The sequence below is a fragment of the Mustelus asterias genome, chromosome 1 (genome assembly GCF_964213995.1).
Source record: "Mustelus asterias chromosome 1, sMusAst1.hap1.1, whole genome shotgun sequence".
Classification (NCBI taxonomy): Eukaryota; Metazoa; Chordata; class Chondrichthyes; order Carcharhiniformes; family Triakidae; genus Mustelus; species Mustelus asterias.
This window is the reverse complement of record NC_135801.1, coordinates 79,422,581-79,444,413: the sequence shown is the minus strand read 5'-3', so window position 1 is coordinate 79,444,413 and position 21,833 is coordinate 79,422,581. Positions and strand designations below refer to the sequence as shown.

General features: G+C 41.4%; 1 protein-coding gene across 1 annotated transcript in view; it reads right to left on the bottom strand.

Annotated features, from left to right (window-relative positions):
* Positions 1-21,833, bottom strand: part of cfap299 (cilia and flagella associated protein 299) — a 509,278-nt gene that overhangs the window by 87,174 nt on the left and 400,271 nt on the right. The window contains 1 exon segment of the mRNA XM_078235737.1: positions 6,092-6,234. Coding sequence (XP_078091863.1) covers positions 6,092-6,234 — 143 coding nt within the window.

Below are 21,833 nucleotides of genomic sequence, written 5' to 3'. Positions count from 1 at the left end.
TTCAGGACTGGAGGCTAAAAAATAATCTCAGCAAATAAAGAAAAAAGTGCAATAAAGGGAAACAGGAAACGGAGTGGGTTCAAGAGATTAAGAACAATTGTTCATGTGGAGGGTAAACAGCAATTAGGAATGATTGGGCTGGATGGTCTGTTCTTGTTTTTCTTATGCAAGAAGGATAATGATTGTGGTCCACACATCTGCTTGAAGTACAAGGACCCTTGCTCATGCCATTTCATAATTGCAGACAGCAAGGTGAAAAGAAAATTCCGCATTTGAAAAGATGAGACAGGACTAGAGTATGGAGCCTATTTTTATAATATGGTCCATGCAGCAAACCAAAGTGAGGACACAGTCTCTTTCAAGTATATCTAAAGAAAATGACAAACATGTTGCTGAAATGTAGATATATTCTACTAGTTAGTATCTTAACTCTACCATCAATGATTTATAGTGAAACCACAATGAAAGGTTATTTTTTTATTCATTAAAGAGCACCACTACAAGAAAGGTTGCTGGTTGCTATCATTTTAACCAATGCCATAAAAAAACTGAACAAATTGAAAAAGGCTGTTCATAGAATCTGCTTATTTCTTTACCTCATAGTTTTGATTTAAAACCCATGAAAGCAGGGAGAAAATTAAGGGACACTCTGGCATAGGGGATCTGTTAGAGTTGTGGGAGTGGGGTGGGGGGGGGGGGGGGGGGGGTGAGAGTTGGCGGGGTGGTTCTGAGAGAGCATGACCAGGAGGAGAGCAGATACTGCATATGTGAGAGATTTAACAGTCCAAATTACAGGAAAAACAGCATCCCACTTGCTTGTGACCCAGGACATGGGACAGTGGCCTCAAATACAGCAACATCATGTAAAATAAGGGGAGGCAATGGGCTAGTGGTATTATCACTCGACTATTAATCCAGAAACCCAGATAATGTTCTGGAAACTTGGGTTCAAATCCCCGCCACCGCAGATGGTGGAATTTGAATTCAATTAAAAATAAATCTGGAATTAAGAGTCTAATGATGACCATAAAACAATTGCCGATTGTCAGAAAAACCCATCTGGTTTACCAATGTCCTTTAGGGAAGGAAACCTGCGGTCCTTACCTGGTCTGGCCTACATGTGACTCCAGAGCTACGGTAATGTGGTTGACTCTCAACTGCCCTCTGAAATGGCCCAGCAAGCCACTCACTTGTACCAATTGTTGCAAGTCTCAACAAAGAGATGAAACCGGACAGACTACCTGGCATCTACCTAGGTACCAAAAAAGACAACAGCAAAACAAACAGCCCTGTCGACCCTACAAAGTCCTCCTTACTAACATCTCGGGGCTAGTGCCAAAATTGGGAGAGCTGTCTCACAGACTAGCCTGACATAGCCATTCTCACGGAATCGTACTTTACAGACCATTACCATCCCTGGATATGTCCTGTCCCACCGGCAGGACAAACCCAGTAGAGATGGCGGCACAGTGTTATACAGTCAGGAGGGAGTTGCCCTGGGAGTCCTTAACATTGACTCCAGACCCCATGATGTCTCATGGCTTCAGATTAAACATGGGCAAGGAGACCTCTTACTGGTTACCACGTACTGTCCTCCTTTGGCTAATGAATCAGTATTCCTCCATGTTGAACAACATTTGGAGGAAACACGGAGGGTGGCAAGGGTGCAAAATGTACTCTGGGTGGGGGATTTCAATGTTCACTGCCAAAAGTGGCTCAGCAGCGGCACTACTGATCAAGCTGGTCAGGCCTAAAGGATATAACTGCTAGACTGGGTCTGCTGCAGGTGGAGAAGGAACGAACAAGAGGAAAAAACATACTTGACCTCATTCTTACCAATCTGCCGGCTGCAGATGCATCTGTCCATGACAGTATCGGTAAGAGTGACCACTGCACAGTCCTTGTGGAGACAAAGTCCCACCTTCACATTGAGAATAACCTCCATCGTGTTGTGTGGCACTATCACTGTGCTAAATGGGACAGACTTCAAACCGATCTGGCAACTCAAGACTGGGCATCCATGAGGCGGTGTGGGCCATCAACAGCAGAGGGAACTGTACTCCAGCACAATCTGCAACATCATAGCCTGGCATACCCCCCACTCAACCATTACTATCAAGCCAGGGTCCTGGTACAATGGAGAGTGCAGGAGGGCATGCCAGGAGCAGCACCAGGCATACCTAACAATGAGGTGTCAACCCGGTGAAGCTACCAAACAGGACTACTTGCATGCCAAACGGCAAAAACAGCAAGTGATAGACAGAGCTAAGCGATCCCACAATCAACGGATCAGATCTAAGCTCTGCAGTCCTTCCACATCCATTCGTGAATAGTGGTGAACAATTAAACACCTCATTGGAGGAGGAGGCTTCACAAATATCCCCATCCTCAATGATGGAGGAGGCCAGCGCATCAGTGCAAAGGATAAGGCTGAAGTATTCATCGCAATCTTCAGCCAGAAGTGCCGAGTGGATGATCTATCTCGGCCTCCTCCAGTGGTTCCCAGCATTTCAGATGTCAGTCTTCAGCCAATTCGATTTACTCTGTGTGATATCAAGAAACAGTTGGAGGCACTGAATATTGCAAAGGCAATGGGCCCTGATAACATTCCGGCAATAGCACTGAAGACTTGTGCTCCAAGCTCTTCCAGTATAGTTACAACACTGGTATTTACCCAACAATGTGGAAAATTGCCCAGGTATGTCCTGTACACAAAAGGCAGGACAAATCCAAGCCGGCCAATTACCGTCCAATCTGTCTACACTTGATCATCAGTAAAGTGATGGAATGGGTCATCAACAGTGCTATCAAGCAGCATCTGCTCAGCAACAACCTGCTCAGTGATATCCAGTTTGGGTTTTGCCAGGGTCACTCAGCTCCTGACCTCATTACAGCCTTGGTTCAAACATGGATGAAAGAGCTGAATTCCAGAGATGAGGTGAGAGTGACAGCCCTTGATATCAAGGCCACATTCAAATGAGTGTGGCATCCAGGAGCCCTAGCAAAACTGGAGCAATGGGTATCAGGGGGCAAACACTCCGCTGGTTGAAGTCATACCTGGTACCTAGGAAGATGGTTGTGGTTGTGGAGGGTCAGTCATCTCAGCTCCAGGACATCTCTGCAGGAGTCCTCAGGGTAGTATCCTAGGCCCAACCATCTTCAGCTGCTTGGTCAATGACCTTCCCTCCATCATAAGGTCAGAAGTGAGGATGTTCACTGACGATTGCACAATGTTCAGCACCATTCATGACTCCTCAGATACTGAAACAGTCCACGTTCAAATGAAATAAGATCTGGACAATATCCAAGCTTGGACTGACAAGTGGCAAGTCACATTCGCGCCACACAAATGCCAGGCAATGACCATCACCAATAAGAAACACCCTAACCACTGCCCCTTGACATTTAATGGTGTTACCATCACTGAATTCCCCCACTGTCAACATCCTTGAGATTGTCATTGACCAGAAACTCAACTGGACTCACCACATGAACGCAATGGCAATAAGAGCAGGTCAGAGGCTAGGAATACTGCAGCGAGTAACTCACCTCCTGACTTCCCAAAGCCTATCCACTATCTACAAGGCACAAGTCAGGAGTGTGATGGAATATTCCCCATCTGCCTGGATGGGTGCAGCTCCAACTACACTCAAGAAGCTTGACACCATCCAGCACAAAGCAGCCTGTTTGATTGGCACCACATCCACAAACATCCACTCCCTCCACCACCGACGGTCAGTAGCAGCAGTGTGTACTATCGACAAGATGCATTGCAGTGATTCACCAAAAATCCTTAGACAGAACCTTCCAAACCCACAACCACTTCCATCTCGAAGGACAAGGGCAGCAGATACATGGGAACAGCACTACCTCCAAGTTCCCCTCCAAGCCACTCACCATCCTGACTTGGAAATATATCGCTGTTCCTTCACAGTCGCTTGGTCAAAATCCTGGAATTTCCTCCCTAACGACTGTGTGTGTCAACCCACAGAACATGGACTGCAGCGATTCAAGAAGGCAGCTCACTGCCACCTTCTCAAGGGCAACTGGGGATGGGCAATAAATGCTGACCAGCCAGCGACGCCCATGTCCCATGAATGAATAAAAAGAAAGGGCCAGTTGGACACCCTCCATGAAACTGACATTCTTGACTGCCTGCATAGTGTAATAAGCTTTTCCACATAAATGGATAAAAGTGTATCTTAGTCCTTTCATGTTTGCGCAAACAGTTACAACTTCTGGAATGATTGAAAACTAAGTGCAGACATTCTTATCAAAGCTACAAAAGCACTGATACCAAAACAAAGACAAAGAGGGTAATTCAAGACATTTCAAGCAATATATTGCACAAGTCAACATGGCAAAGTTTTTGTGTCTTTATCAAATACATACTCATCAGCTGGTGAGTATGGTGCAAGCTCTGAAATTCCCTTCTTAAATCTATCCACTGCTCTCTCCTCCTTTAAGAAACTCCTTTCATCTTATGTCTACATGCTGCTACTTGGCAACATCATCTGAAAATACAATGCCAAGTTTCACACGTATGCTGAGAACACCCTCTACTGCATGACCGGCCCCCTCAATCACTCCACTGGCTCTGATTTGCCATGCTGCTTGTCTGACACTCAGTACTTGATGAGCAGTAATTTTCTCCAATTAAATATTGGGAAGATTAAAGCCATTGGACAGGATTCTCTGGACTCCCTGTGGCGTGTTTCGCGCGCTTGGCCTTTTGCGGGATCCTCTGGTCCCACTGCTATTAATGGGATTTCCCATCGGGAAACCCATACTGGGGTGTGTCGTCGGTGGGACCAGAACATCCCGTTGGCATGAACAACCCGAAAGTTCTGGCCATTGTCTTTGCTCACTATCACAAGTCCTGTTTCCTAATCACGGATTCCATTGCTCTCTCTGTCCACTGTCTGATGGTGAACCAGTGTTCACAATCTTGAGATCCTATTTGGCGTTGAGCTGAAATGCCTATTATATTTGATCATCACCAAAGTCACCTACTTTTACCTTTGCAACATCTCCCCTTTTTACCTCTCTCGCAACCAATTTTCTCCTGAAGCCCTCTTCTAAGTTTATGTCACCTCTAGATTTGAGTATTCCAATGCTTTCTTGGCCTCTGTGAACTAGAGGTCAGCCAAAACTCTACTGCCTGCATCCTAACTTGCACAATTCCTATTCACCATCATGCCTGTGCTCATGGACCACATTGACTTTCAGTCCAGCGACAACTGGATGATAAAATTCTCATCCTTGTTTTCAAATCCCACCATGGTTTCATCCCTTCCTTCCTCTGCAATCCCCGCCAGCTCTACAACTCTTCACGGTATCTGTGCTGCTCCAAATTCTAGCTTCTTGCGCATCCTTGATTTTAGTCACTCCACTAGCCTTCAGTTGCCTCAGCTCTGAACTCTGGAATTTCCTCCGTAACCCTCTTTGCCTCGCGATCTCTGTCTCTTCCTTAAAACCTAACTCTTTGACCAAGTTTTTGGCCACATGTCTTAATATTTATAGTGCTAAAGGCATTTTTTAAAAATGCAGATTGCTGTTGTTATTGTTGATAAAGGGATGAGAAGCTGGTCAACATAACTCATGATTTTCCTGAAAGGCGAATGATAGTACATTTGTAACATTTAGGTGCCATTTCCACAAATGTTCCTTATTAATATAAGTGTTCACTGCATTAATTCCTTTATGCTAATAGAAGAAAATTCAAATGGTAAGAGATAACAGTCACTGTGAGGTAAGTTATTAAAATATGAGTAACTGATATGTTGGTAACTATAAAGAAGTATATAGTTCTTTATTCTTCTATACTCCCTCATCTCTCATGCTAATTTATCAGTTTTGTGGGTGTTCCCTGATGGTCAGATTTCAATTACTATCATTAAGTTGCTGTCAGGAAATACTGTAGTATCCCTGACAAAAACGATTGGAGTATGAAGCCACAGATGAGGAATAATTGGGAGGTTATTAATTATGTAGGACATTATAATTTGTAGATGACGAACATGAGCAAAATGTGAAACTAAACATGTCACCAGCAGTGTCACCAAACCAGGATTCTAATCTGTAAGGGTACCTTAGATCTGTTGATCGTGGCATTAGTTTCCTCTTTCCACCAAAGTACCCTTCAAATTGTTCCGTTTTGAGTCTATGTGAGTAATCAATATACCCGGAAATCTCTTGGCCATGAGAATTGTAGTCTCGGATGAAAATTATAGACTGAAAATTAGAAAAATAGAGATTTTCGTATTAGAGCCTAAAGAATAAGATTAACCGAGCAATTTTAATAAACTATTAAATATATTTCATTTTTAAAAAGGTTGTAGGCACTTCAAGGTGTTATTTAATTGATGCCACGGGTTTGTTTGTACACATACAATCATTTGTGAAACAGACTTGGAACACAATAACAAGTATTGTCCAAATCATCTTTGATGTCATCAATTTCTTCCCAAAAGACATATTTTTCAATTCCATGCATATTGTGTCATTAAAAATGGAATTGACATTTGTAAGGAGCATATCTTCTTTCTCAGTTAATTTTATGGTGATTCAACATATCAAAAAATATTGTGAATAAAGCACTTGTTTGCCTTCAAATTTCTCACTACAGCAATTTAATAAGCTTCTTTTTATGTTACCTCAGTATACATCACTCTTTCTCAGTTACAAAGGTTTGTTGAGCAGTGACACAATTCTCACAGAAATTTGAAAGGTTCCCATAATTGATTCTATTAGGTTACCATACTGAATCAATAGTGATTCTGGTTAACTACTTCACTTACAACTGCTATTAATATTGCCCCAAAGAGGCTGCTGACAGACAGGGGAGATCCAGATGGGAGGGGTGCCTCTATTATTCACTGAACACAGGGCCTATGTCAAAAATCTGAAACTAGAGTATGATGCATCACCAGCTTAATACAATTTAGTATCTTTCACTATTCACCTCACTAACAAATCTATTCCACTGACGTGGAGACATGAATAGCATTTGTGGGGCAAAGCAAAGAGGTGGGGAAGGAGAGAACATGATTGGAAATAACCTGCCAAAGTAAAAATGTGATAACAGACACAAAGGGGAAACAAAATAATGACAGATTTACCAAATTCTTGTTTCATATAATTCACTGAAGCATTTAATTCTTCTTTATCACTATTAATTTTAATATTTCTTGTGATGTCATTCAAAAGTGTTTTGAAGTAGTATATGTTTATTACAGCAGTTAGTAAAATTCTAAAGAGTTTAAAGTCTTTTGGGGCAGGATTTCCTGTCCCATCACCCAAATACATCCGCACCGATAGTGACCGTCTCGCAGCCATTTAATAATCCAAGGAGCATTAATTGACTGGAAATATGACTTCTGCTCCTCACTCAGGAGGAAGTTCCACCTCAGAGATCTGCTAGTCAATCATTGGACCCAGCAGCACCATTAGCAGTTATGACCACGACAGGGTCTTCAAGTTGTCCCAGGGTCATAGTCCCAGAATCCAGGACCAGGTAGATGTGGGTAGTTTCAAAACAGGATGAGAAGGTGAGGCCTGGGGAGGTATGGAGAGAGGGATGAGGGTTTTAATGGAGAGGCACATAGAAGGAGCCCTCTGGGGGCAGAAACTGTGGGGAAGTTCCTGAAGTGGAAATAAGGCCATTGAGGGTGGTACTTGAGGCTGCTCCCCACTTGAGGCCTGATAGCACAACTTGATGCCCTCCCCTTGTCCCTGAACTATTCCTGGAAGCCACAAAATTGAGGCTGGGAGAGAAACAGCCCTTAAGTGACTATTAGTTGCCACTTAAAATCCTTGACAGGGGCCTGGATAGGTCTCGTCTCTCCCCCGTAAAACTGCAGACAGGTTGGGGTTGAAGAGCAGTGGAAAGACCATTGGGGAATTTTACATGCCACCTCCCCCCAACCCCCTCCTCCAGCTGCAACCCCACCATTTCAGACTGTAAAATATTGCCCATTGTAAAATAATCTCAAACAAATTACTGTAAAGCTTTGTTCGTACCTTGTTGACTAAAGTCATAAAATGGGATTCATTGACCATAATTCCTGGTGCGTGGCAATGAATTCTAGACTGGCAGTGGGCTCTATTTTTTTAAACATAAAAGAACAGAACAAAAATAGCATATAACCTGAAACAAAAGCATGGATTTACCACAGCAGAAACAGATAATAAACAGACTGTTTGGATGAAACAAATGTAAAACAGGCTTATCCTGGAGCATCTATTATTGGGAATGATAAATTATCCAGTGGCAGTTATATTGGAGTGAAAATCTTAAGCTAATAAGTGATTTTTTCTCTCACCCTATGTTTTTTATTAACTTAATCCTCTATTCTTTGATAAACCTACCAGAGCATTCACTGTAATCTTAACATTTTGTTGCATGACAACAGGCAAAAGTCAGGCAAACCTGCAGTAAATGATTATAAATATGCTTTCAATAGGACTCTCCCAGATGGTTCCAATGACAAATCCATTATCCAGTGCAGAACTGAGCCATACAAGCTGGGAATTACCCAAGTGTGATCCTTGATCTGATTTGCGCTCTGTTAGCCGAAATCAGTTGGCATGATGACAAAAGTATTATAATTAATGTAGGACCTTGAACCACAGATCAGAAACAATTAGTTAGGATGTCTGTTCCTGAGCATTACCTTGTGTGATTGCTGGATGAGGACATCATTGCAAAGTTTCTGTTGGGTGAATAGTCTGTGGACACTCATTGGGCACAACTTTCCAAGTGTGTGCTGATAGTGGGTAAGTCACCCACTGCCAGCATTCATTTCAAACAATATTTGAACTTGAAAATGAATGCTGCCTTGGGTAAAGGTAGTTTGCACCTATTGTCGGAAAAGGTACAAGATTTTGCTCTTTGAAATTGAAAAGTAATTTCAAAAAAGGAGATTTGTTTTTAATTGAGTTCTGTTGAAGCAACTGTCAACAACTGATAATTCATCTTGTGTATCAAAAAGGCTAAGAAGAAGAACAAAGCCTACTTCAGACCAACAGAATCTTTTCCCGGGCCCTGTTGTTTCTAAATAGAATGTATAATCAGATTATTAGTAAAAGGAATATTTCAACTTCTTTTGCTTTAAAAAGGATAGAGATAGCTCAGATCATTGAACTCTTGTGAAATCAAATGCTGAATACACCTCTCTATCTGCCAAACAGATCCTATCAAGTACAGGATTGGCTCTGTCCCAACAAGATACCCATCATTTTGCCATTCAGCACAAACACAGCAATGAATTTGCCAGCTGAAAGCAGAGTCATAGTTGGAAATGGAAAGTGTACAGATCATTTTTCTTGATACATTATTAGCCACGCATGAAAGACAACCCAACAAAGCAAAACTAGAAGTTAGCAACCAAAACAACGATCAAATAAAATTGGGATAGAAATTACTGCCCCAATCTACAAAAGGTGTTTAGAAGTGCCTTTAAGAATCTCTGAGGACAGAAATTGTGGGGGAGGGGGATTTTCCACCCCCATTTGTAGTGGATGGGAAAGGCATTGGGGGTGGAGAATCCAATGAGAGTCTTCAAACGGCTTTTCCTGCTCAGGTTGTCCCCAATCCCGCTGATGAGGTAATGGGGTTCTCGCGAGGAAAGGTCATACATCAGCTCCAGTGCAACCAGGAACCAATACCATGTGAATAAAATCTGATTACCAGGATGGGCCCAAACTTCTGCCTCCCAAAGGCTTGTGTTTGTAATGAGTTTGTGTATATCGCTAAGGAAAATGATCTACCATTGTTTGGCGGTCCAAATGAATCCAAAAATTGGAATTTCACTCTTTATGAACAGACATGAACATAGACAGGGCATTCTGAGTTTCAAATGCAAGGTAACATACTAAATATAAACCACTGATTGTGTATGAAGCAGTGCAGTAGTTTTAATAATAATACTGGTGTCTGTACAGATTTAGATTTTTTCCTTGGATGAGTAATGAATCAATTCCAATAAAGCAAATCAGTGATAAAGATAAAAAAGAGAATTCAAAGAAATATTTCATTATTTTCCCAATTTAGAAATAAATAATAGATTCAGAGGGATAAATTTTCTGTCCCGCCCCTCATGGGAATCGTAGCTGGCAGGACAGAAAATATTGTGGACCATTTAAAGGTCCATTGACCTTGGGTGGGCATTTGCGGTCTTGGGGTGGGCACAACTGGAAAATCCCACCCAGAGACTTTGGAATTTGCTTACTGCCTCCCATACAAGCACTTGAAAATTTAAGATGTGAATAAATGAGCATGAGCAACATCAGAATTCATCATACTACAATGTTATTTGTTTTGGGACACAAATACATGTAAAAAGATCACAAAAATTAAATAATATAAACATTCTCCACATAATGCCGCATGACAGAATTGGTTTCTTCCATGAGAGAGATGAGTGAAAAGAGTGTATGTTTGCTTGACAAATTAAAACTAGAAGAGATAAAACTGTTTGGAATATTTTATTTGAAGACTTTATTTGTTTCAGCCAATGGGTTTCCTTAAAGATTCTATCGGTCAATGTCAGTGCATTGACTTCAAGGAGCAAGATCTTCACCAATGGATTATAGAAATAATCTAGCCTCAAAGTGTGGGAAATCAATTAGCCAATTTAAAGAAATCTCATTTTACTCCTTTCCTGCTGCAAATTTAGATCATCATCTGGGAAATCTAATTAAATTTCAGTAGCAGCAGATGATGTTGGTGATTATGCCAAGATGAACCTCAAGAAGATTGACTTAGGCTGATAAGCCAAATTCAATATCGTGTTGTTCTGTAGCAGCAGGTGTATGAAAAGAATGACTGTATTTTGCTTGGTAGTGTTGATTTTGGCTCCGCCAAGATTTAATTTCTTTCAGCCCAAGAGGCCTGTTTTTCTGTGACCTTCCTTGAAAGTGTCAGCCAAACTCAAATGAAACAAATTTTCATTTTATAAAATACATCAAAACACGATTGTTTGCAACAAAGTAAGAATCGCAGCAATTGCTGAAAACCTTGAAACCAAACCAGATCGAATTTTCTAGATTAAAAATGAGCAGGGACTGAACAAAAACGAGAAAAAAACTCTCAAACCCAATGAGCAAGAAGTGGATATAGGGTTCAAAAAACACTCCTTTCATATTTTGATAAAATAGCATGATTACCACTGATACTGCAGACCTGGAGAAAAAAAACTAAACATATTAAATTGAAAACTCCTTAATAGTGCATGGGAAGAGAAAGTCTGGTACTTTGAAGTGTTATTCAACAATTTTCCTCAGTTATCTTAAGTGATCAGGGAGAAACTTCACAAAATGTAATGCTTTTGAAGTATTACTTGTACATATTTGCCTTCATGAGGATATTAAATAGGTGTAGGTACATTCAGACTGCTTCATATTTGGTTTGTTAGAAAAAAATGACTTATGGGATAAATGTCAATTTTACATTCTGTTCTTTAATATGTTTGAGATTACTGAAATGTATCATTTACCAAATCTGCCATATACATGAGGAACAGTAAGTTATAAATAATCAGGTTATTTATTGCATTCTTTTATAGTTTTTGCTATGGATTAAGTGTTTAATGTTGTCAGACTTGGAGCCATAAGCATAACGGCTCTTGAGCGTGTTATATTGAGTTAAAACATGTATCCACAGTCTGATCACAACCCGATAATTCCCTACATTTAATATAAATAAAAATCGAAAAGAATTGAAAGGGAAATACTTATTTACCTGTTGCAAAATATAAAACATCTCTTCTAGAAACTACAACGATAATGTGCATCTTGTTTTGAATGCAAGATGCACAGAATTTCCAACTCAAAAACATGAAATATTACAGCAGAGAAACAAAATATTCAGCACATCAAGTCCACACCAGAATTTTCTTCCATGAGTCACCTAGTCCAATCCCATTGTTGATCTCTTTTTGTGCACCTTAATGTTCCTCTTTAACAAACAACTATTCACATAAATATCCTGAATTCAGAAACTCAATACAAAATAGGTCAAATCTATATTTGATACCAAACCAGGAGAAAAGGTGGAAGTAGCACAATGACTGAACAAACTATTGAGTGAATAAAATAATGATAGTTAAAGTAGGCAACTTTAAAGTGCTACATATAAGGAGAAAATAGACTACATACATATTACACAAATGGTGTAATAATAGCTAAAGTTGAAGCCTTGATACTAAACAAGTTCCAGCGATGCAGAATAGCGATGAACAAAGCCAATGGGATGTTGAACCATACAGCCAAAACAGAATATTAGTCAGAGAAGTTAATGGAACACTTTACAACACCCTTGAGTACTGTGTCAGTTTTTGGTCACAGTAAGAAGTTTAACAACACCAGGTTAAAGTCCAACGGGTTTATTTGGTAGCAAAAGCCACACAAAAGCCACAACAAAAGCTACCAAATAAACCTGTTGGACTTTAACCTGGTGTTGTTAAACTTCTTACTGTGTTTACCCCAGTCCAACGCCGGCATCTCCACATCAGTTTTTGGTCACCAGAAATGAGAGTGATATTCAAACACTGAAAGCAGTGCAAAGATGATTGTTAGTGTCAGAGACCAGAGGTATGATGAAATACACAAAAAATTTTCAATGTAACATTTAGAGAATGTTAATCTCAATTATCACTTTAAATTTGACTGTACAGTAGGACTAGGGCATTTCTATGTTCAAACAAATAAAAGGCAATTTCAGGACTGATAATAGGAAATGTTTTCACACAAATGGAATAATTTAAATTTCAGCAGCAGGCAAAAAAAATGTGATTTGGAGTTAGCAGCTTGTTCCATGCCTTGCCCAATCTTATTTTCCACTGATCACTGATGTCGGTACAAAGAAATTAAGTCAGGTGTCATGAGACAATATTGTAACATCATTAGAATGTGTATAATAACAATTTGATGAAATGTCTTAATGTAACAAAGTAATGAACAATATTGAGTGAAATAGGGTCTTTCTTCCTTGCTGCTGGTCTATATGAGAAATGGCAGGTTAACATTGATGTTGCCTCTAGCTGTGACAAATCTACAACAAGGTGGCACAGTGGTTAGCACTGCTGCCTCACAGCGCCAGGGACCCGGGTTCCATTCCCAGCTTGGTCACTGTGCAGAGTCTGCACGTTCTCCCTGTGTCTACTTGTGTTTCCTCCAGGTGCTCCGATTTCCTCCCAGTCCGAAAGATGTGCTGGTTAGGTGCATCGGCCATGCTAAATTCTCCCTCAGTGTAACCGAACAGGCGACAGAGTGTGGTGACGAGGAGATTTTCACAGTAACATCATTGCAGTGTTAATGTAAGCCTATTTGTGACACTAATAAATAAACTTTAAACTTAAAAAAGACTAGTTTCCAAATAGCATTTTCAAACCAGCTCTAAGTTGCTGGTTGTGCTACACCTTACTTGCAAGTGCTCGATTGTGAGATACATGCTGAATCTAATTACAGCACAAGTCTACTAGCTTGAAGGTTCAGCCTGGGCTCAGATATAAGATACCATGACTCACACTGGATTCTGGGGCATATTGTCAGTTCCAGCTGTCAGACTGCAGTCAACAGAGTGCTAATCCACCCACAGACTGTCTCTTTGACTAGGTCTCAGTGCAGGCAGGCTTGTACTATTTCAGTGCTTGATACTTACTTGCATAATACTTTAGTTAGTTCACTGTTCCCCATTATGGTATCAAACTTATTTGGTCACATTAGTCACAGTTTTATGCTCACATTTGATTGCAATATTTAAATCAGATGGATTTTGAGTAGTCATGCTACAGTAAACTGTCATCTTAAAGTACAAAATGTAAAACTAGATATTACAGGTTACTCACATTCAGATGCTTAAGGTTTTCATGTTGAATCACTTCACTTAACATTAGGTTGGATTTTCACCCACAAGGCAAGGAGCGGGAGCCAGGAAAATTCCAGCTCAGCCTGCCCGCTTCTAGAGAAAGTGTTCCCAAGAACAGGATTTTCATCATGGGGGGAGTTGGGTGTGGGCTGCTGGGCCAGCCAACCCAGGAAAACATTTGGAGGCAGATACAGGGACTGCTGGGTGCCAAAGCAGGCTGTTGAAAAGATTCTGCTCAGTGTTGTCGTCCCAGTTAAAATAAAACAGAAGATGCCTCTGAGGTGCTGTGAACCACAACTCATTGAAAACCTGGCCCAAAGCCATGAAAACTACAGAGGCCTAGGACATGACAATCCCTGCAATGGAGCCGGCCAGGTCGGGAATGTGGGGTGATGCTCACAACCAGGACCAGTCCACGCCATTAAAAAGCACTCCTGAAAATAGCAAATCCCGAGAATAGGGTTGGCAATCCTGGAATTGGGTCATGGCCGCCATTTTTAAAGAGTTCCTGAGTCATCCCTACTTGAAAATCAAGCCCATTGACTTACTTAAAATACATACAACTGTGTCAAAAAGCATCAGGTTTAACTATAACTTTAAATCCAAAAGTTCAAAAAAGATTTAAAACCAATACCGGCCACAAATTTGATATTGTGAAGGTAAACCATGTATATGGTCTTTACTTTATACCATTAGTAAATACTATTGGTATATTATCCCTGAAATTAATGTACTTTTGTAACCTTAAAAAGTTAAATAAACTAAATTCAAATAATCACCTGTTTAAAGTTTATTTTATTAGAGTCACATTAGGCTTACTTCAATGAAGTTACTGTGAAAATCCCCTAGTCACCACACTCCGGCACCTGTTTGAGTACATTGAGGGAAAATTTAGAATGGGCAATGCACTTAACCAGCATATCTTTCGGACTGTGGGATGAAACCAGAGACCCGGAGGAAACCCACACAGACACGGGGAGAACGTGCAGAGTCCACACAGGCAGTAACCCAAGCCGGAAATCGACCCTGGGTCCCTGGCGCTGTGAGGCAGCAGTGCGAACCACTGTGCCGCCAAGCATTCAACCTAATCAGCTTTCCTTAAGCTTCAACACAACAAAATTGAGAAATGAAGATTATGGTAATTGTGTATTGAAGTCTATGATCATTTCATCATTTTCAGTTAATTGGGCTTTGAATTGCTTACTTCATTTCAAACAATTTGTAATCATTTCTCAATGTTTGATGATAATAATGCTTAACAGCATCAACTCTATCTCTTTTCCTTGTGGGCCATGAAAGTGATGGGGTTAATTATCAACTAGTCCATCCCCTGTGCAATAGGCCACTGGGTGGTCACAGCATTAATTTGTGAACTAGCATAGCAGCTTCATAAGTGACTCTGCAACAACTGAGGAAGTGCATAAAAGGGTCTTTCACATCTACTTTTCCTCTCACTTGCTCTGCACCATCACATGGCTTGGCAGCCTTTCAGAACTGTATAACGTGTTTCGGTAGTACCCTGTCAGGCAGCATTAGTCTTCCAACAAAGTGGAAATGTTCCAGTACGATAGCTAACTAGCTTCCTTGAAGACAAACAATCATGTACTGTGAATGATTCTGCAGGTGTCTTGAGGTCTCAGCTGGCTGTTGTTTATTAAGGTGCACTATGTGCGGAGAGGCAGATGAGGTTGCCACTGACAGCTTTGTGTAAGTGTGGTAGGGAAATGGAAATATTACTCTTAGAGGAACATTTGAGTACCGTGCTTTTGGCATTTGTGACCTGATTCTGCTACTTGAAAACTGCTACTTGTTTCCGAGGGAATAACTTTCCACACAGCAGACCCTGTGTGAAAATATGCAATAGAGAAACCAGACATGTACACAGGTGTGCATTCACTTTGCCATCTATAGAAAACTGTACTTCCTAGACATCTTTCATAAAAAGCTCCTTATTTCAGACCGCTACATTTACTCAAGGAATAATAATTATTGTAGTATAAAAATAAAAGAATCCTTGAAGAGGGGATAGCAAAAGCATGGCCAAAAGGAAAAGCAGAAAATAGCTTAAATTTATTCAGTTTGTTGCAATTGTTAGGAGGAAGAATAAAATTGAGCAGTTTAGACCTCATAACGAGCGGTTATGGTAATGAACAGCTGAATCCAGTATATATATTACGTGAGATAACATTTCAAATCTTTTGTCCATTTTTTGATAACATTGTGTAAAGTTACCTTTGTGTCTTCGGTTATCTAACAAAACCCATCACTTTGTTCTGTTAAATTATAAAGTTACTTCAGAAACATTGGGCAGGAATTTCCTTTCCTGGACCAAGTCCCGTGGCGGGGACGAGGAGAATTTCCTGCCAATGAGGCTGACAGGAATTCATGTAGTATTGCACAACCCCACCTACATTAATTATGCAGTCAGGGGTCTCCTTACATATTGAGCGGTGGGGCGGGATGGGTGGCACATATCCTGCCATCATATCTGGGCGCTATATTTAGAAGGTGCCCTGGACAGCAAGGTTGATAGGGATGGCGAGAAGGGGACAGAAAGTTTAGTGACATCCCTGGACATCCTCCTTGACCAGGTCCTGTACCTACCTGAGGGGAGGAGGAGACTGAGCAAGAAAACCGACCCTTCATGGGAGCTGGTTGTAACCGCAGTCAGTGCCCAGGTCCTCCAATACAGTTAAGCTCTCCAATGCCAGAAGAGAATGAATGACTTTATCCATGCCGCCAACCCTCAAATGCTCCTCAGTGGCAATGTCATTAGTCAAGTCTCACAGTGTCATTGCTGCCCATACACTATCCAGGTAGAGAGAGACCACTGTGGCTCCCTCACCCTTTCCACAGACAGAGAGCTCATATGCTGTCTGGAAAGATGGTAGGGTGATGGGAAAGGGGCTCAAGCATTGAGTGCAATGGCAAGCTCTGCAAATGACATGCCTCTCTGAGCCGTATCCTTATGTTTGGAAGGGCTTAATGCTCTGGAGAGTGGTGGCCCTGAATCCTTCTAAACAACCTGCAGTGCTTCATTACACACCACACAATCTAGTGGGTTATCTCCAAGACTATAAGCATGAGAGAAACGGGAAATTGCAATGTAAAAATAGATGCTAACAACAATTCCTGTCAACCCTATCTTCTCTGTTCTCGTTGAGCAGGAGAAGTTAAACAATAACCAGCAAGAAAGAGAGAAGAGCAGAGGGGGTCGGCCACACTTGAAGGAGTTAACAGAGTTCAAGTTGCAACCCAGTTGGCAGGAGTGGAGCAGAACTGGGCCAGTGCAGATGGGGAGACTGGACTTGCCCCCCGCCCCCAACCAGTAAGCATCAATGCATGCCATAGAAACATCAGGGCCAAGGGTGCCTCAATGATGGAGAAAGCTCATGCTGTCACTCACTTTCTCTCCTCTCACTTGCAGGTGCTAGCTGGAAGAGGGCAATAGCCGAGCCATGAGAAGCCCTGTCCAGCTTCAACACAAGCCCAAGCCCAGAGAGGATGATGATATCACTGCACAGTGAAGCTGTCATGACAGTCCTTCCACCAGCCCAGAGACAAATACCTTGGTGGATCTTAGCTCTAATGTAGGAAGGATCACACACCCACAGACCTGGGTCACCTCACAGACACGTTTCGCAGCAGGAGGAGGCAGGATCAGCTGAGCTCACTGGCATTTGGAGGCGTGCTGGAGAAGAGGCATCTGCAATATCTGAGTCCGATGATGAGTCTCTGGAATCAGCCTTCCAATTAATGGTGGAGAGGCAGCGAGAGAAGGGTATGATGATAGCAGTGCAATTAATATAGATATACATCTATATATATTTATGTTTAAAAGGAATATTTAAAAATGCAGCTTTATGCTACAGGCAGTCAGCATGTGGGGGGGGGGGGTGCAGCTCAGATTTTGGGGTAGCAGGATAATTTTTCATTTCAACTTTGCAAGTGTTTATTTTAAGTAGAGCTAATGAATGGACTTTTGTTTACTTAAGTTCCCCTGTGATTTCTTATTAAAGTGATTGACAGGGTCATGTGATGATGTGGTTTATAAGCAGAGCTGGTCTGTAGCAGGAGAAATTTTTTTTTTACAGAAAGCAGTTAGTTGCAGTTGAAGCCTGGTTGAAGTTAGAAGGATTTTCCAGGCTTCTGGAACTCTATCTCTCCCTGGGTTTGCTCGCTATATTTATTTAAAAGTGGATGTGATTTATGCATGAATGTGGCTTATTTGGAACTGGAGCAGTCATAAGCTAGAAAGTAAAGTTGCTTCCTTTCATTTTTAAATACTGTTCAACTGTTAATGGTTAAGCTGGTTCATTTGTTAGAGTTAAATTGTGTTATTAAATAATGTTTGTTTTACTATAGAAGATCCATATTTTATCAGTGGAATCACTCCTGGAGAGAAATATCTTATCCTCACATTTATGCCAAAAAGAAAAATTGTTGGGGTCTTGTCTGGTTTCCTAAAGTAACTTGGGTTCCGGTCCAGCACCAGAACAAGAGGGAATCACACAGTTGGTGTTGGAGGCTCTGAGTCACCTGCTCCCTATCCTCCAGAACCAGTGACCGCCACCACCCCCCCCCCCCCCCACCGCCCCACCGCCCCCACACACACACCACACACACATACACCCCCAGTGTATTTTCGACTTCTCCACTGTCATCCTTCAACACTCCCCAATACCTTTGGAAATGTGCAGATTATAACTTCAAAGTTCCCTGAGCAGCAGAAGACACAGGATAATGGGCAGAATCTCTAATTGGTAGGATGTGACTACTGGTGCAGGAATCTGTGTTGGATGGTATTTGCCAGCAATTTACATCAGTGATGGGAAACTAGGCTTTGATGAGTGGGATGCATGAGTGGCCTTCCTTTCACTAATTCACATATCGGAATCGAAATTGAAGTTTTTTGAACTGTTTGGAAAACAGGCACAACAAAGCTGGAAATTCCTGCCCAAAGGCTCTAGCTTAAGGCATGAGAGAACTTTGATGTTAAGCTGATACCCGGGGTGTCCAGGTCTTAGCATTACATCCAGCCCTTCCATTGCACTTCTGCTGGAGTAATAGTGGGAGTGTACAGGATGGGTGGAGAATTTCCAGGATCAAAATGATTTTAAAAATGACACATTGTTATTCAATATTTAAATCATGGGTGAATTTAATGCTCTGTCCTGGGGAGGAGGGATTAGGGGGTGGGGGGGGGGGGGGGGTCTTATAATCAGTGGAGAAGTGTAGAATAGAGGCCCCTTTGCCTTCGCGAGTCCTCCCCCGATTAAGACTAGGGCAGCAAAGGTCAAGGACCACTTTCCCATCTGAAGGCTATTTGAGTTCCTTAAGTGACGTGCTGATGTCATCAGCTGTATGCACGGGTAAATGGGCAGTCTGTCCTAACAACCTTTAGAGTAAACACCTTTCCAATAAAGTTCTTGTTTGTTTGTACCTTCATAATCTACAAGCCTATCCCTTAAAAGTGCAGCCCATTCAAAATGCTTGAAATTAGAAAGTAATGCTGAACTAACTAACCAAGCTAACATTAAGCTCTTTCTCCACTTTGTAAAGTGGTGAACGTGGTCAGCAAATTAGAGTAAGTATTCAAAATATGAACATTCACTTTTTCATGTTATCATGCACAACCAGAGAAAAGTAACACCATCTGATGCTCAACAAATTTGAGGCAATCTGAACAATTACTGAGCCAAATGAACATTTAACCAGAGGTCATACTGATCCTACTGGCAGAGATAAATAAAAAGCCAACAGCTAAGGCAAAGTTGGAGTGACTCAATGTCAACCTCTGTCTTGCAGCTTCTAGTTGAAAGTTTTCAGACACAGAAAAAAAGATCAGCAAGCAATGAGCTTTGACAAAGTGCAAAATCCTTGTGAGGTCAACACAAGTAAAACAGGATGGAAAATATTGTACAAAATCTGTGGATCAACGGAGAAAGTTGCAACAAACAATGAAAGGTGGTCACTGATGGTCATTACTCTCTCAATGTTGTACATTCATGCCAAAAATGACCACATCTACCAGCTGCTCTTCTGTGCTTTTGAGGTGGACTGAGTAGTCCATGATGAGTGGGAAATGTTCAATAGAGTCAGAAGAGTGAAGGCTATGGGTAGGAATACAGGGTGATGGAGGTCACAGAGGTCAGAAAGTACAAAGCTGTGGATGCCGTGGAATCAAAGGGTCAAGGCTGCATACATGCAGGAAGGCCTTATTGTGGTCATATGCAACTTGCACATTGATAGAGTGGCATGACTTTTCTGTTCGCAAATGTCTCCAGCTGCTGCACTGGTGCCTTTAAAGAATTTAAAGAGTGTTTCACTGGTGTGAGTGTCATTGTGTCACAGCAGGCTGGATAGCTGTACATGGGTACAGCCTTCCCACTCCTTGAATTTGTGGGAAGCTGACAATAGAAGCAAAATTCAATCCCCATTGCATCTGCGACACCACATCTGTGAGGAAGTTGATGTGTCTCCCCGAAGCAAAAAGAGTGCAATGGTGGTGATGAAGTGGTGGGTGAGTGATTGTGAGATGCCCATGTTTGAACCAAGGCTATACTGAGGTCTGAAGCTGATTGGTCCTGGCAGAACCCAAATTGAGTATCATTGGTAAGTTGATGATTACTGTCTTGCTCGATGGTACTGTTGTAGACAGTTTCCATCACTGTTGATGATTGAGAGTAGGCTGATGGGGCAATAAATAGCCAGACTGGATTTATCCTACTTTTTGTGGGGGACAGGAAATACCTGGGCAATTTTTCACTCCAGGAAGGAATACAGAATGAACATTTTGGTGATATGAGCAAGTACCACCTATTCAATATTGTTCTGCTGGACATACATTAATGGGTGAATTTAAACCATTAATGTATAATTACACTAATAAATAAATTATAATGGGTGCTAAAGAGTTCAGGACAACGTACCTCATTGATTAGAACAGCAGGCCCATGGGCGGCTTAACATTTGTTTCAAGGTATTTTGTCACCGCTCCATCTAGTTCTATGTTTAACTATGGACTATTGATGGGCCATGTTCACCCTACTTCCCAATTACCTCCCTCTCCTGCCTACCTTTGGACTAACCTATTGCCCAAAGCTGGTCAATCCTGTTTTCCCCCATGACTGAAGAACTGCCTCTGGGGCAGCAACTAACGGCATGCAAGTAATAAACAAGTTGATTGAGTTGGAAAAGTGCAGTGACCGCTCACACCCAAATTTGGCCGCATTTGAATTCTTAAACTAGCACATTAGTTTTGGCAGTTAAAGCAAAACTGTAGTCTCCTGTTGATTAATAAAGGACAGCTAACTTGAATCAATTCATTTCAAAGGCAGGGTCTACATGCAGGTGTTTTTGTATTTTCGCTGCATATATAAGAAAAATATACAATTTTTGCGGTGGACCTTCGTGGCCTGAGGGGAAGTATTAATTTGCAATATTTTATTAGATGTATTAATATCTTGATATTTACCCAATATTTCTGAAGAACAGCAGGAATTGATCAATACAATAGGTTGCAAATTAATGTGGAAGTTTTCAAACTTACTCACAGATGTGCAGCCTATATATAAGCTTACCTGATGCCAAGCTCTGCTGCCTAATAAGGACTCCGTGCTATAAACTCATTTTCAGTGGGATGGAAACATTAAGAATACTTCAAAGATAAATGGTCATTTGTCTTTCTCCAATATCTAGAGTGAGACAATGAAATGAGCACATCCAGGGCCACTTATAACTATTAGTGAGGAATGTGATCCAGAGCCAATAGATTTAACACCAGGTAGATACTTCTTCAACTCTCCAGATTGAAATTCTTTTTACCTTGGATTTATGCCTGGAATTCAGGCATGGATTCAGCAGCTGGCTTGCATGGATATGAACATTGGATGCAATGATTGGAATTAGTCAAGTCCTTATAGTATTATCCTATGAGAACATAGTCTTGGTATCGCAAATA